Source organism: Onychomys torridus, chromosome 3 (assembly GCF_903995425.1).
Source record: "Onychomys torridus chromosome 3, mOncTor1.1, whole genome shotgun sequence".
Taxonomy (NCBI): domain Eukaryota; kingdom Metazoa; phylum Chordata; class Mammalia; order Rodentia; family Cricetidae; genus Onychomys; species Onychomys torridus.
In genome coordinates, this window is record NC_050445.1 from 152769983 (window position 1) to 152784042 (window position 14060).

At 40.7% G+C, this 14060-nt stretch overlaps 1 protein-coding gene across 2 annotated transcripts in view; it reads left to right on the top strand.

Moving 5' to 3' along the window:
• Pde3a (phosphodiesterase 3A) overlaps positions 1-14060 on the top strand; it is a 279812-nt gene that overhangs the window by 223556 nt on the left and 42196 nt on the right. For both annotated transcript variants that reach the window (XM_036180232.1, XM_036180233.1), the window contains exons 3-5: positions 2584-2838; positions 3206-3360; positions 10207-10328. In XM_036180232.1, coding sequence (XP_036036125.1) covers positions 2584-2838; positions 3206-3360; positions 10207-10328 — 532 coding nt within the window. The remainder of the gene's footprint in view (positions 1-2583; positions 2839-3205; positions 3361-10206; positions 10329-14060) is intronic.

Consider the following 14060-nt stretch of genomic DNA (forward strand, 5'->3'; position numbering starts at 1 on the left):
CCTAAAATTCATTAATAGTCACTCTCTGAACATACAAGTGCCTTTATAGTTTGTCTGCTGTTTATTGGCACAGCATCAGGGTACCTCTCAGCCTCTTGTGTGTGGTTGCTCTTGGCAGGTTCAGAGCAATCAAATTTGATTGTTAGTCTTACATTTCATGCTTCAGTGGCATCCTTAGTTCTTTGATCCAAAAGGGTGGTGATAAGTTCTTATGCACAATGCAACAATGCAGCTTTTAAGTCTTTCATGATCATGTTCTTAAACCTGAAACCCAGTCAAGCTGGGCATGACTTAATGCCAGTAGGCGATGTGGACTTATTCTTCTTGCTGTTGTTTTCTTTTTCCAAGCAAGTGCAATGTGTTTATGTTGGCTGCTCAGCTGATCCCAGTCTGCATGTCCTGCTTCTTGCCTGCTTTTTTTTTTAAGGCCTTTGCTATAGAACTATAGAGTATATAGGAAATGTCACAAAGAAACCTTTTGCTTATAACAACAATTTTTTTTCTCTAACTACAATGTTTTAAATCAGTTCTTTGGAAATTTCATGCACACATACAATATATTTTTATTATATACATTCCCCACTTCTCTGTCTAGCTCCACCAAGGTCCATTTATCCCACACCCCTACCCCACAATTTCATGTCTTCTTTAAGTTTCTCATGGCCCATTGAGTCAACTTAACAAGCTATACCACATCAAAACAGCACCCATTTTAAAGTTTATGTGGTGCTAATACTGAATTAAATGCCTGGATCCAGGACCTGCCTCCCTGATCACTATGATGTGCAGTTTGAGATTACACAGTTCCTTGTGCCTCACACCATGACTGCATGGCAGTACAAATGGTACTTTGCTATTGTCTGGAGGCTGCACCTTGCCACATGACCTTCCCTGTATCCCTCCTCTCTTCTAATTGTCCCTGAACAGCAATGTGGGAACAGTTGCCCTCACTTCTTGTTTTAGATTTTGTTATTGTTTCCTTTCCTTCTCTCTCTTCTTCCCTAATGTCTCTGATCTGATGGACACCTGGCAAAATGTAACAAATGTGTTGAAAAAGTAGAGAACTGAAATCTGATCCTCTCAACCAGGAGAGATAGATTGTAAATTCAGGCACAAACTTGGTGGCTTTTCACATCTGTCTCTAAAACTCATTGAATCCCTACCACATACCAGGCTCAAGCATTACATTAAAACTTTAGTGGGAGGAAGCTCTTCTTGTGTGTTAATGCTACTTTCAAAACAGAATTTTCCAGGTGTAGTAGAATGAAGAATCCTTCATGAGAAATGCTTGATGGTGCTTTCACCCTCAAATTCTCTGCCTTTTAAAACTGGGTGTTGTTGATTGCTTCAATCTTTTGTTTGTTTGGCATGGGATGGCAGTGATACTGACATCAAACTCAGAGCTCAAATGTGCTAGGCAAGTGCTGTGATGCAACCCTAGTGCTATTTTATATTGCTGTTTGCTATTAGTGCCCATTCCTCCTCAAGCTCTAGCTTTGAAAAATGTGCCTCAGATGGAAGAAGCAGCTGCTACATGACTTTGCACAGTAGGAAGGCTGTAGGTGAAGATAATATGTTATGAGTTTTTAATGAGCTGAAAGAAAGGCCTTGGAATATTTTCAGTGCAAAGAAATGATGAATGTTTAGGGGATAGATGTGCTGACCCTGATTTGAATACTATACAATATGTAATCTATTAATATGTCACATGTATAACTGTTTGAAATAGTTAAAATATTTATTTATTTTTATTTTTATGTGTGATGTATGTGAATGTTTTGCCTGCATGTGCTTGCACCTGCACACGCGAGCACACACATACACACACACACACACACACACACACACACACACACACACACACAAGTATGTACACCAGTGGTTCTCAACCTGTGGATCATGACCCCCACCAGATATCCTGCATATCAGATATTTTATTATGATTCATAAGAGCAGAAGACTTGCAGTTATGAAGTAGCAATGCAAATAATTATGTGGTTGGTTTCACCACAACATGAGCAACTATATTAAAGAGTTGTGGCATTAGGAAAGTTGAGAACCACTGATATACATCATCTGCATGAAGTATGGGAAGAGGTCAGAGGATGGCACCAGACCAAATGCAAACAATTACAGATGTTTAAGAGCTGCCATGTGGGTCCTCTGTAAGAGCAATAAATGCTCCCAAACACTGAGCCATCTCTCAAACTTACATCTACAATTTTTATGTATCAGCATATATTTTCTAAAAATGCAACTTTTTTGAAAATCATGGACACACAAAAACAACCATGGCAAGTTTTACTAAGTGTCAAAACAGCAATGTGACTTGAACTTTGTTGTTCTGAAATGTGTACCTCCATTTACTTATAGGAGAATGCATAGGTAAGACAGGGTCTCACTACATAGTCCCAGTTGGCCTTAGAGCTCATGATCCTCCTGCCTCAGCTGTTTGTATGACAAATTTATAAATGTGCACTACCATGTCTAGCAGCTGTTTGTTTTTCAGCCAGAAAGCCGCTGAATTAGCTCACTTTGCCTCCACACTTCCATCACCCTTGACCTCTTGCTTTGGTGTCCCAGTCAGGAACCAGCATCACTGTGGATATCGCTGTGATGGGCGAGGCCCATGGCCTCATTACTGACCTCCTCGCAGACCCTTCTCTGCCTCCAAACGTGTGCACATCCCTGAGGGCTGTGAGCAACCTGCTCAGCACCCAGCTCACCTTCCAGGCCATCCACAAGCCCAGAGTGAACCCTACTGTAACCTTCGGTGAGAACTATACCTGCTCTGATTCTGAGGAGGGCTTGGAGAAAGACAAACTGGCCATTCCCAAGGTAGGTGTGGCATGAAGGGTTTGGTCTGAGCGAATCTTTCCACAGTCTCTAAGGTTTCCTTCCTGTCACTTTGAGCAGTCTGAGACAGAACCTTCCTGTGGAGACCCAGGACCAGAATGCCAGGGCTTGCTGTGTAGCCAGTTTGCTCTCACTTCCTTGGACTCCACAGTGAACACCAGGCACGGCGTATTGCTACCTTTCTCACTTGGTTCCCGTGCTGTGTTTCTCGTTCAGTGTTCCAGGATAGTGAGAGATGAAATCTGGCCTGTACTGTTCCATCCCCTGCTTCCACATACCTTGAGTCCTTCTGTTGTTTTACATAAAAGTTAATAAAATATGGTTGGTAAAAAGTGAATCTTCCTTCCAGCGCCTGAGAAGAAGTCTGCCCCCAGGCTTGCTGAGAAGAGTCTCATCGACTTGGACAACCACCACCTCTGCCACAGGTCTGCCCACCTTGGAGCCTGCACCAGTGCGGAGAGACCGCAGTGCCAGCATAAAGCCTCACGAAGCACCTTCACCCAGGTCAGACTTCATGCCTGCGGGCTCCATGTCTCCTCAGAGGAGTTATTTGCCTAAAAGGATTTGTAGAGTCTGAGAGAAGAGAGCCCCAACCAGAGTTACTGAGAAGTGACTGTTGAACATACCAAATGTGTGTGCTTAAATGCTGAGAGTTAGGGCCTGACTGGCATGACCTTAACTGTAAATACTAAGTGTGAATTGGGATGGCCCTGCTCCCATGGCACTGAATGGAAAAGGCTAAGGCACAGGGCACTTGACCTGCACTGAGATTCATACTGAGAACTTTAACTTGAAGGCATCTAGTCTGACATTTACATATGATCCTTAACGTGGCCTGTCACACCTGCTGTGCCTTAATTTCTGCACAATTATTATGAATTATAGATCAAAAGTATATATCATCTAAACAACACTTGGATATATCCAAACCTTTTAAATTTCCTTGTGTACATGTGTGTCTGTGTATGTGTTTATGTGTGTGTATATGTGAGTAAATATATGTATATATGTGCACATGTATATGTTAATAAATGGGTAAATATGTGTATATATGTGCTTATATGTGTGTATATATGGATAGATGTACATGTATATATCTGTGTTCATTTGTATATGTGTGTGCATATGTCTATGTGTATGCATATATATATATATGTGTATATGTAGCAGCAATCTTAAAATCTTATTAATAAAATCAAACCTGAGGTAGGTTATTGGGGTGAATGCTGGAAGATCAGAGAAGCAGAACAAGCCACAGCTATCACCTTGCTAGTTCCTCATGTGATCCTTTTTCCTCAGGCTGGAAGCTTCTGAGTCCTCCTCCACATGAATCTCAGCTGAACTGTGTTGCTCCAAAGCCTGAACACTTAACCAACCAAATGCTTAACTAACTACATGCTTTTCTCCTTTAGTTCCTGGTCCTCACGCCTTACATACCTTTCTCTTTCTGCCCCCACTCCCTGGGATTAAAGGTTGGGTTTCTGGGGTTATATGCGTGGGTCACCATGCTTAGCTGTTTCTAAAGTGGCCTTGAACTCAGAGATTCAGCTAGCTCTGCCACCCAAGTGCTGGGATTAAAGGCTTGCACCACGACTGCCCAACTTCTGTTATGGCTTACTCTTCCCATTTTCTAGCCACCATTTTTGGCTTTGTTCTAGTGGCTGTCTGTTCTCTGACCCCAGATATGTTTATTTCTGGGAACATACAATATTTCAGGGAACATAATACCCACCACATGTATACTTGTGTGCATGTGTGTCATATGTGTATATGTGTGTGTGTGTGTGTGTGTGTGTGTGTGTGTGTGTGTACTTATACACATGCATGTTTCCTGGACAAATGCTTATACCCTGAGCCATACTCTGAGCTTTACATTTTATTTAGTATATTAGTAGTATATTGAATTGCTATTTTATGTTTAAGTCCACTTTCTACCACTGACCAATTGCCTGATATAGATTAAGGATTATCTCAGTGGTTCCCATCTGTGGTCTTTTAGACTTTGCTTTGGGGCTTTGGAGTCATAGTACATCAGGGCAGAGGAGCTTGCAGCTGCCAGGACAGACAGAAGGGAGAGGAAGCAGGAGAGAAGGGGAAGGCAAGGGCTCACATCCTAACATGCCCTGCAAGGGAACAACCCCACTGACCTAAGTACCTGGAAGCAGCCCTAACTTTAAGGTTGAGTCTCTGAAGCCGCAGACCAGGTCTTTAACACATGGCCCTTGTGGAAAATTCAAGATCCAAATTACATTAGTGACTGAAAGGCAAAGATTAAAAAGGCTAAAGAAAAGGTAACATTAGGATCTAAAATGATTTATAAGAAAATACTACTAAAAATGTGCTTTTAAAGGGGCTACTTGATCTCTGCTTTACAACTTAGAAGAAAATTAGAATACTTTATATGACTTTAATAATTATAATACTCCTTACCCAATAATTTCAGAATTATGAAATATATATCAGCTTATATTGACCAAATGAGTGAAAATATCTGTATTTATCCGTATCTGTGTGTAAATATTTAATGACAATGTCTGAAATAGTTTCCATTTCACAACAACAAGGTGGCAAGCTGAGCATGGGAACAGCAGTTCCCCAGATCCTGAGGCTTGAGTGAGGACAGACTTCCTTTTCATTTAGTAAAGTTTTACTTATCCACACGTACAGCACAGTGACTGAACCTACCTGTTCATGTGTCTTCACCAGCAACTGAGCCACCTTCACCTTAGCATTCTTTGTATACACTACTTGAGCCCTGCTCTTTGAAACCCCCTAAGCTCTCCACCAAAGGGCTTCTGAAGAACTGCCCTGGCCAGGGAGTGCACAGTCACCCTCTCAGTCCACAGCCAAGAGGATCAGCACATCACTGGGAACACTGTGCAGATCTCACCATGTGATGGTCTTGATAAACAGACTGACTACTTGAATTGTTCTCTAGTTTTTCCTCTAGGCTATTCCTTTTCTATGGCCCTGGCCCAGACATATTTATTGTTTCTTTGTCTTACCTGAATGACTGTCTAGCATTTCTCTACTTATTGTCCTGGAGTGGCCCCGATAAAGCTCAGAACACAGATGACCCCAGCATCTTCACTAAGATGTTGGACCAAAGGAAGATCTACTCACAGCCATCTCTAACCCCCTACCCCTGCTTACTTCATTTAAAATGTAAATTGCTTTCTTCTACATAAACTTTTATGTTCTGACTCAAGGCCATCAGGTGTTTCTTTCATAAACCATAAGTTTTATAAACTATAAATCATAATTCCACTCTATGGTATTTCCTGGACTTTTATAAAACTTGCAGATGTCCTCACAGGAGGAGGCACACACTGTTTGGTGAGCATTTCTTGAGGTTGAAATGAAATATCATTGTTAGTATTTATTGTTTCTGTACTAGCAGATACAGTAGGAATGTGAGGCAGCTTGTACACGCTGGGACACACTAGGAAGCAGTGAAAGCAGGTGGCGGCTAGGACCCTGAGTCAGTTCCTAATCCCCTAGATCCAGCTCCCAGGGAAGCACTTCCTCCAGTCAGGCCCCCAACCAAAGGTTCCATGGCCTCCACAGCGCCACCAACTGGGACCAAGTGTTCAAACATGAGCCTGGAAAGACATCTATCTGACACTACCATTGCAAACTGCAATATTTCCTGCCCTAGTTTACCTGAAGCTCCATGGTTTTCATGCAGAAAATGACTTTGAAAAATAACACCTTTGTTATTTCTGGTCAAGTCTGATTTTTTCCATTCTTTCTTTGTGTGGTAAGTAAAATTAGAGGCTAACAATGAAGTCATCATGTAAGCAAATGAAGGAAGGGAGGAAGAAAGGAAGGAAGGGAGGGAGGGAGGAAGGAAGGAAGGAAGGAAGGAAGGAAGGAAGGAAGGAAGGGATGTTTTTAATCTCTCTTCCAGTAGATCTTCTCATACTGATTTATAAAGTAAGTGCTCAGATGCAAACATTTTCACACAGATACGGACTAGCATGTACCATCCATTTCCTTCATCCTAATGTTATTCACAGATACCATGCTTGTAGATATTTTTCCCTCAGCATAGCTACTCCTTAATTTCACTATGCTGTATGAAGTTAGGTGTAAAATTTGAGTCGTACAATAGTTCCACCACTATGAAGTCATGAGACTCACACTGGCGAGAGCTTACCTCTTCAAGGGAAACCATGCACATGAAAGCAGCATTGTATCATCACTAAATGTGATGGTGTTGACCTCAATCAAACCAAAGTTGAAGTCTTTTTTATTCAGGAGAACCATTGCTACAGTTGCTGATTGGATTTGACATAAGGAGTTTTAGTTTCTTCCTTTTTCCCATTTCTCTTTCTTCTTTCCCTATTTTTTTTTTCATTGTAGTTCCTCAGGGACTTAATGATCCAAACAACTTTAGAAGCAGAAATACAAACAACCAATGTAGTGGTAGCACTCAGGAGACAGAGATGGGCAGAACTTTGTGATTTCCAGGCCAGCTAGGGCCACATAGCAGGACTCTGTCTCAAAATAAAGAAACAAAGAAACATGCCAACAGTTTCTGTGGCTGTTGGGTGCAGGTAGAATATTTCCCTCTGGAAGAAAAGTAATGTCTGCTGCAAAGGACATGGGATTGAGAGTCAGAGGAAGTGAACCATACAGACCTGTCCTCCAAGAGACCCTGAGTTATCCTGAGCCTCATACCCACCCACAGGAATGATTTAGAAAACAGAACTGTGGTGTAATTGGAGGGTACATTAGATGGAAGAGTGCAAATAGATGCTTTTCGAATAGCCCTTGGAGATAGAAATGGCTGGTGTATGTCATACCCCCAGCCATTCCAAGTTTATCTCTTAACTGACCCCAGGCTTGGTAAATCAGATGTAACAGAAGCCATAAAAAGACACTCCTAGCCAGTTTAGAATTGAAGATGGAATTATTACACAGAGAAAAATGCAGGTGTAAAAGGCCCTTTGGTGAAGAATGCTGAGATATTTTTCCCTTCTGTTGCTTCAGAGTGAGGGCCACTTGGAGCTTTCTCTCAGCCCCTTTCCCTCTAGAATCTGAATTCTTACTGCTCATTAGTTCTAAGCAGGGATAAGCCAGCACTGGTTATTGAAAAGCTGACAACTACCATAAGGTTCATACCAAGTTATATGCAGACATGACCCTGAACTATAATGAATTTAAATAACATACATTAATTTATGCTGTTTTATTCATAGTACAATATAATAAATTAGTAGATATCAGGTTAAAGTAGAGTAGCTATAGGTAGGACTTTATTAGTCTTGACTTCATCATTAATCTTGACACATTCCACTTTATAAACTTTTTAATTTTATAAAATAAAATAGAATAAAAAACACATTTAATTTTTTAAAATACTTCTTTTGTCTGCATGCAAGTATATATGCAAAATATGTATAGTACCATTGGACATCAGAAGAGGGTATTAGATCCTCTAGAACTGGAATTACATATGGTTGTAAACTGCCATGTTGGTACTGGGAATTAAACCAGGGTCCCCTCTAAGAGCAGCCAGTGCTCTTAACCACTGAACCCTCTTTACAGACTCCTTTTAAATGTTTTATTGACTATAAAAGAATACAGGTAGGCAGTTTTTGACTGGGCCTCAAAAATATTTTTTAAGATGTTAAATGATGCTAAGTTCTTCAAAAAATCTACATGGATGAATAGTGATTTACCAACTGTATAATAATCTAAGAAATGAAAAGACAGACAATATATATTACATAACCTTTTCACAATCAATCTTAGTAGTTACCCAGGCAAGCAGAATGGAAATAATGGACTGTCTGATACACAAAGGTTTTTTGTTTTTTGTTTTTTAATCTCATTTACAAAATTCCAAGCATTTGTGAAAGGATAAAGATGAAATTGTTGAAAACGCCTTGAAACAAGCATTTTGCAGGCTTTAGATATTCTTGACAATGGCTGAAGTTTACTTCACCCATCAAATGTCTCTTTCATCATGTATGTGGTAAGTTGTTATGAAAAGTAAGAGCAAAAGGAGGCCTTTAAAATATAATGATTGGACAAAAAAAATCTCATGGAGGAGGGGCTCATGAAGTCTCATCCCTAAAGGGCTCTTGGCAATTGATGTCTGCCAGGAGAGGCAGAATCCCTGCTATTCGGGACCATCTCCAAATTATACCTCACTAATTATATGTCTTACATGACAAACTGTACATCCATGATTTATAATTCCATCAATGTCAAGATTATTTACAATATGCCACCCAGACAGATTGGACACATCCTGTTCAATTATACATTTTAACCTTCACCAAATTTACTGGTGCATGAAAGGACACACAGGTGCTAGCAAAACACAGACCAAGCACTTTTCACTGGGAACAGTCCAAGGTCGTCAACAGAACTTCCTGAATTCTGTTCTCTCTCAAACTAGCATGGATAATGTTTCTATTTCCACATGTAAGATTTGAAGCAGTACATAAAGAGAAATTTTGGTGTGGAAGACCTCCAGGAATACTATACCACTAATTACATAGCTTCTGTAATCTTCTCTAGGTCCAATCCTCTGTGGATTGATTGATTCCAGATTTGTTTACAGGGAGCAACTTGGTGAAGCAAGTCTATGTTGATAAATGCATTTCCTAGGTAAAGAGAACCTATTACCTCTCTCCTAATTATATAACCAGTATGTTAGCACCATGCCCATCACGAGTGTTTTTCAATGGGGCATGACTGGGTTATCACATTCTTTCCAGGGTGTCACCAGTAGAGAGAAATTTTTGGATACTGCTATAGGCTGCTGCTAACAGTTTTCTTTGTAAACCAATGCTTAGTTGCCAACAGAGAAATGATAGGCAACAGGTCTGCTTTTCATGCTCTACTTGATGAGTAAATACTACAGCAAGACATTGTTATTGAGTGGCTTGATGAAATGTTAATTATTGAATGTATATGTACCAACAATACTGTATAACAAAGAGCGCTATGTCATATAAGCATTATGTCACTCTGTGATCCTATTTGGACAGTGGCATCACAACCAATGAATCTTCTAGATTGATTTTAAAAAAATCTGTAAGGGACACAACTACATATGTAGGAGAGTGTATTTCATTAATATGAATTGCATGTATTGGGAACACCATCTTTGCTCTTGGTAGACTGTGTTTGATGAGAGACAAATAGATACATGACTGCAGCAGAGGTGAAACTTAGCTTATTTTGTCATTTGCAAGTTAAATGGTTCTTGCAGCAACCTGGGAACAAATACTTAGATTGGCGTGTCTGTTGCAGAGGTGGTGGCTGAGTTCTGGACAGATGTGCATTAATGGATGAGTAATCTCTCTGTGGTCTTTAATTGCTGTCTTGTAGTGCTCTCAATCCGGACTCTTGGAATGCCCCGGTGTCGACTCTCACCAAGAGCAGGTCCTTCACTTCATCCTATGCCATCTCTGCAGCTAACCATGTAAAAGCTAAAAAGCAAAACAGGCCAGGTAAGCAATGAACACTCCTGGTGTATAGCTCATTTTCTGTACATGCATTATTGTAATGAACTGTGGCATTAAAATGAACAATAAAATTTTAGTTAAGGGAAAATGGAAGGAATTAGGGGATTCAACTCACTTAATCTAAGTCCAGGTTCTTGCTGGGATCTGTAAATTGGGTTTAGTGAGATTCAGTTCCAGCACTTAGGAGGCTGATGTAGGAGGATTGATAGTTCAAGGCCTTGGGAGGTGCAGCGTTGACTCAGTGGTTAAAAGGGCTTGCTGCTCTGGCAGTGGATGGGAGTTTGGTTTCCAGTACTCATGTCAGGCAACCACCTGTAACTCCAGCTCCAGGAGATCCAAGATCTACTTCTACTTCTGGCCTCCCTAGGCACTGCATGTATGTCTGTACACATGTGAGCTCGCTCTCTCTCTCTCTCTCTCTCTCTCTCTCTCTCTCTCTCTCTCTCACACTCACACACACACACACACACACACACACACACACACACACCCATCCCACTTTATTACATTTGTCTCTGAATTTCCCTTCCAGGTCAGCACTTGGACTGCTCCTCTGACCTCTTCCTCCTGAGAAGTACAAACAGTGAATGCTTGTTTCATGGCATTGTAGAATTTCTTCTTGGGGTTTTCAGTTACTTTCTGCTTCATTTCTGAATCTTCTGTCTTCAGCAGCTTAAGAATTTGAGTTTGGCTCAAGGAGAACCCTCTTCGCTCACTGTGATGTTGGGCGTGCAAGTCTGGCTGTCACAGCAGCTGTGAACTCCAAGATCCATGTCATCACCCTCAGGACATTGCAGCAAGCTCTGCTGGCAGCCTCTGGGGTAGCTGGTCCTCTGCTCAGATTTGCAGCTTCCTTTGTGCTAACAGGCAGGAGATAGATCTCTGAGGGAGAAGGCCGGCAGAATTGTGGTCCACTTACTCTGGCTGTCTACTGGAAACCTGATCCCTCTGATCTGGGTCTCTGCCTTGACCTTGAAATCCTTCCTTCCTTCCCTTCCACCCTGCTTCCCTTCCTCCTCCCTCATTCTTTTGCTTTTCTTTTCCTTCCCCCCTCCCTCTTTCTATCCCTCTCCTCCTCCCTCCCTCTCTTCCTCATTCTCTCCATGCCTCCTCCCTTCCTTCTTCCTTCTCATCCTTTCTAAGGAAGCAAGTATAGGTTTAATACAAATCAGCATATAACAGGCAGAAGCAGACCAAACATCCTTAAAATGGTGAGATTCATATGCGAACCACTTGAAAATTGCCCATATTCCACTGATATTCCAAGAGATGCCTTGAAAGACACACATGACATTAAGGCATAAGACTTCGTGAAGGACTCCTGGTTGCTCATCTTCCTCTGGCTATCCACTTCCCACTTGGTCTGTTCTCCTGAAACCGTCACTCAATCTGCTTAAAATCTCTTTTGTTCAGTGTAGGAAGACATTTCCCTGCAGAGTGCAAGTTTATTTGTATTGAAAGAAACATTTATTTGAAACAAATATGTTCATTTGAAAGAAACAATTAAAGACAATCCGATTCTCCTACAAATATTATGGTCTCTTGAGCTGTAGAGATATTCCTTAAGCTTTGTACAGTAAACATCATCAGTGAGCTGAGAAATAGACTTGAGCTTTACGAGGACCAGACAGTGCAAGATGATGGAGACTGATGATTAGCTGAGATGCTATGAGACAAACACAAACACTTTCTCTTGAATTCCACATGCATATGCATGAAAAAGGAACTCAACATACACATGTGCAAATACATTGTCCATGTACAAGTCTCACCACACACATACACACACACACACACACACACACACACCACAAACACACATGCACATAACACATACATACAACATACACCTCACATACATGTACACACAAGACACATACATCACAGAGTAAACACTGCACACATACACACACATCACAAGCATAAAAAAAGAAATGTTTATTTTTTTCTGTTACCTTTTAATGCCATTGCTACTGATGAACCAAAGAGCAAAGGAGGAAACTGAGAGACAGAGAACTTGTCCAAGGCCCAGAATTTATCTTTGGCTCTTCCTTTTGTCAAGTTTTCAGAGTGAAAAAAAAAGAAAAAAGAAAAAAATCAAGGACAATAAATTAATATTGTTTGGAGTTAGGGTTCTGTAGTTAGGTACAAGGTAGTGAAAACATGTGATTCCTCAGCTTAGTGACCAAATAACAATTATTAAATAAATAACACAACATGTTAGATTCAAGAAGCTAAAAATTGGGACTGCAAGATGGCTCATCATATTTGTTGCCAAACTTGAAGAGCTGAACACAACAGATGCCCAAAAGTTGTTCTCTTATTGCCACATATGTGCACTGGCAGACACGCCACACAATAAATGTACTGCTCTTCCATAGAAAGGGAGCTATGTTCTCAGAACCCATCAAGTGTGGCTACCAGTCACCTGTAACTCCAGCTTCAAAGGATCTGTACCTGTACACACACATGACACATACATGTGTACACACAGAGACCCACATAAATGTAATTTAAAATCAAATCTCTCTCTTTTTTTTTTTTTAATCTGAAAGTTATGACTCTGGAACACACTGGAAATGACAGAGTGTATGAAGGCACTGCTTCATGCCACTGCATCTTACTTCCTGTGTCTTACTTACTAGCTAACTAAACCCAAGAAGAACGTCCACTCAGTATGCCCCAAGGGCAATGGTAGAAATCACTCCCCAGCATAACAGCCTGTCATTTCTCTGGGCAAGGGCTTGATGTCTCATTGTCATGATTATTTTGAAGGGACTTTGTATTGTGGTGTGCTTAGGTTGCTGTCATCATGGAATAAGGACTTTATAACATCCATATCCAGTTTGGGCCCAATGCAAATCAATTACTAAAATTCTGCCAAATTAGAGAAATATATATTAAGCATCAGATGACCCTAGATTCCACTTCTTCCCTCATCAGTTCAGTTCTTCTGGTTTTGTTTCTTTGTTTTCATTTGATTTGATTTGCTTTTTCTTCTCCTAATGTAATTTTAAAAATCAGCACAAAGCTGAAGTTTTCTTATAGGATTTTCATACATACTTAGTTTTGTTTGCTCATCCCTTTCTTCTATCTCAATATTTTGTTTTGTTATTTTGCTTTGTTTTTATTTTTGTTATTTCTTGTTTTGAGACAGAGTTTCAATGTGTAGCCCTAGCTGTCTGGGAACTCACTCTGTAGACCAGACTGGCATTGAATTTAGAGATCTGCCTGCCTCTGCCTTCCAAGTGCTGGGATTAAAGGCGTGCACCACCACTGCCCAATTTAGCTTCTTCTTTCTCACTTTGTACCATCCCCCTTGCTTATATCTTTCTGTCCACAGTGGTCTCTTTATACCATGGTATCACATGTATTCTATAAGCCTCCACCTCAGTTTTGAAACCCTATTTTTTCTTGCATTGATGTCATGTAGTTTGGCTGGCCAGGCTAAGCAAGTACCCATCTATGTTTGATGCAATTGATTATTTTGCCACCTGCTTTTCAGTAAACTATGTGTGAAGACGCTGGGGAAAGTCTTTCCTGTAGAAAGAGGGTAGTGATATGGAATTCTAGAAGGTATGAAGAGGAAAGTAAGAGCCCTGAACCTCAAGGTATAGACCAGTGGACACACTGAAGCTGAATTATCTGTGTCCAGAGTAGAATGATGTTCTTTGCACAAATTAGACTGATGGATCTGTTCTGTTCACAAACCAAGTA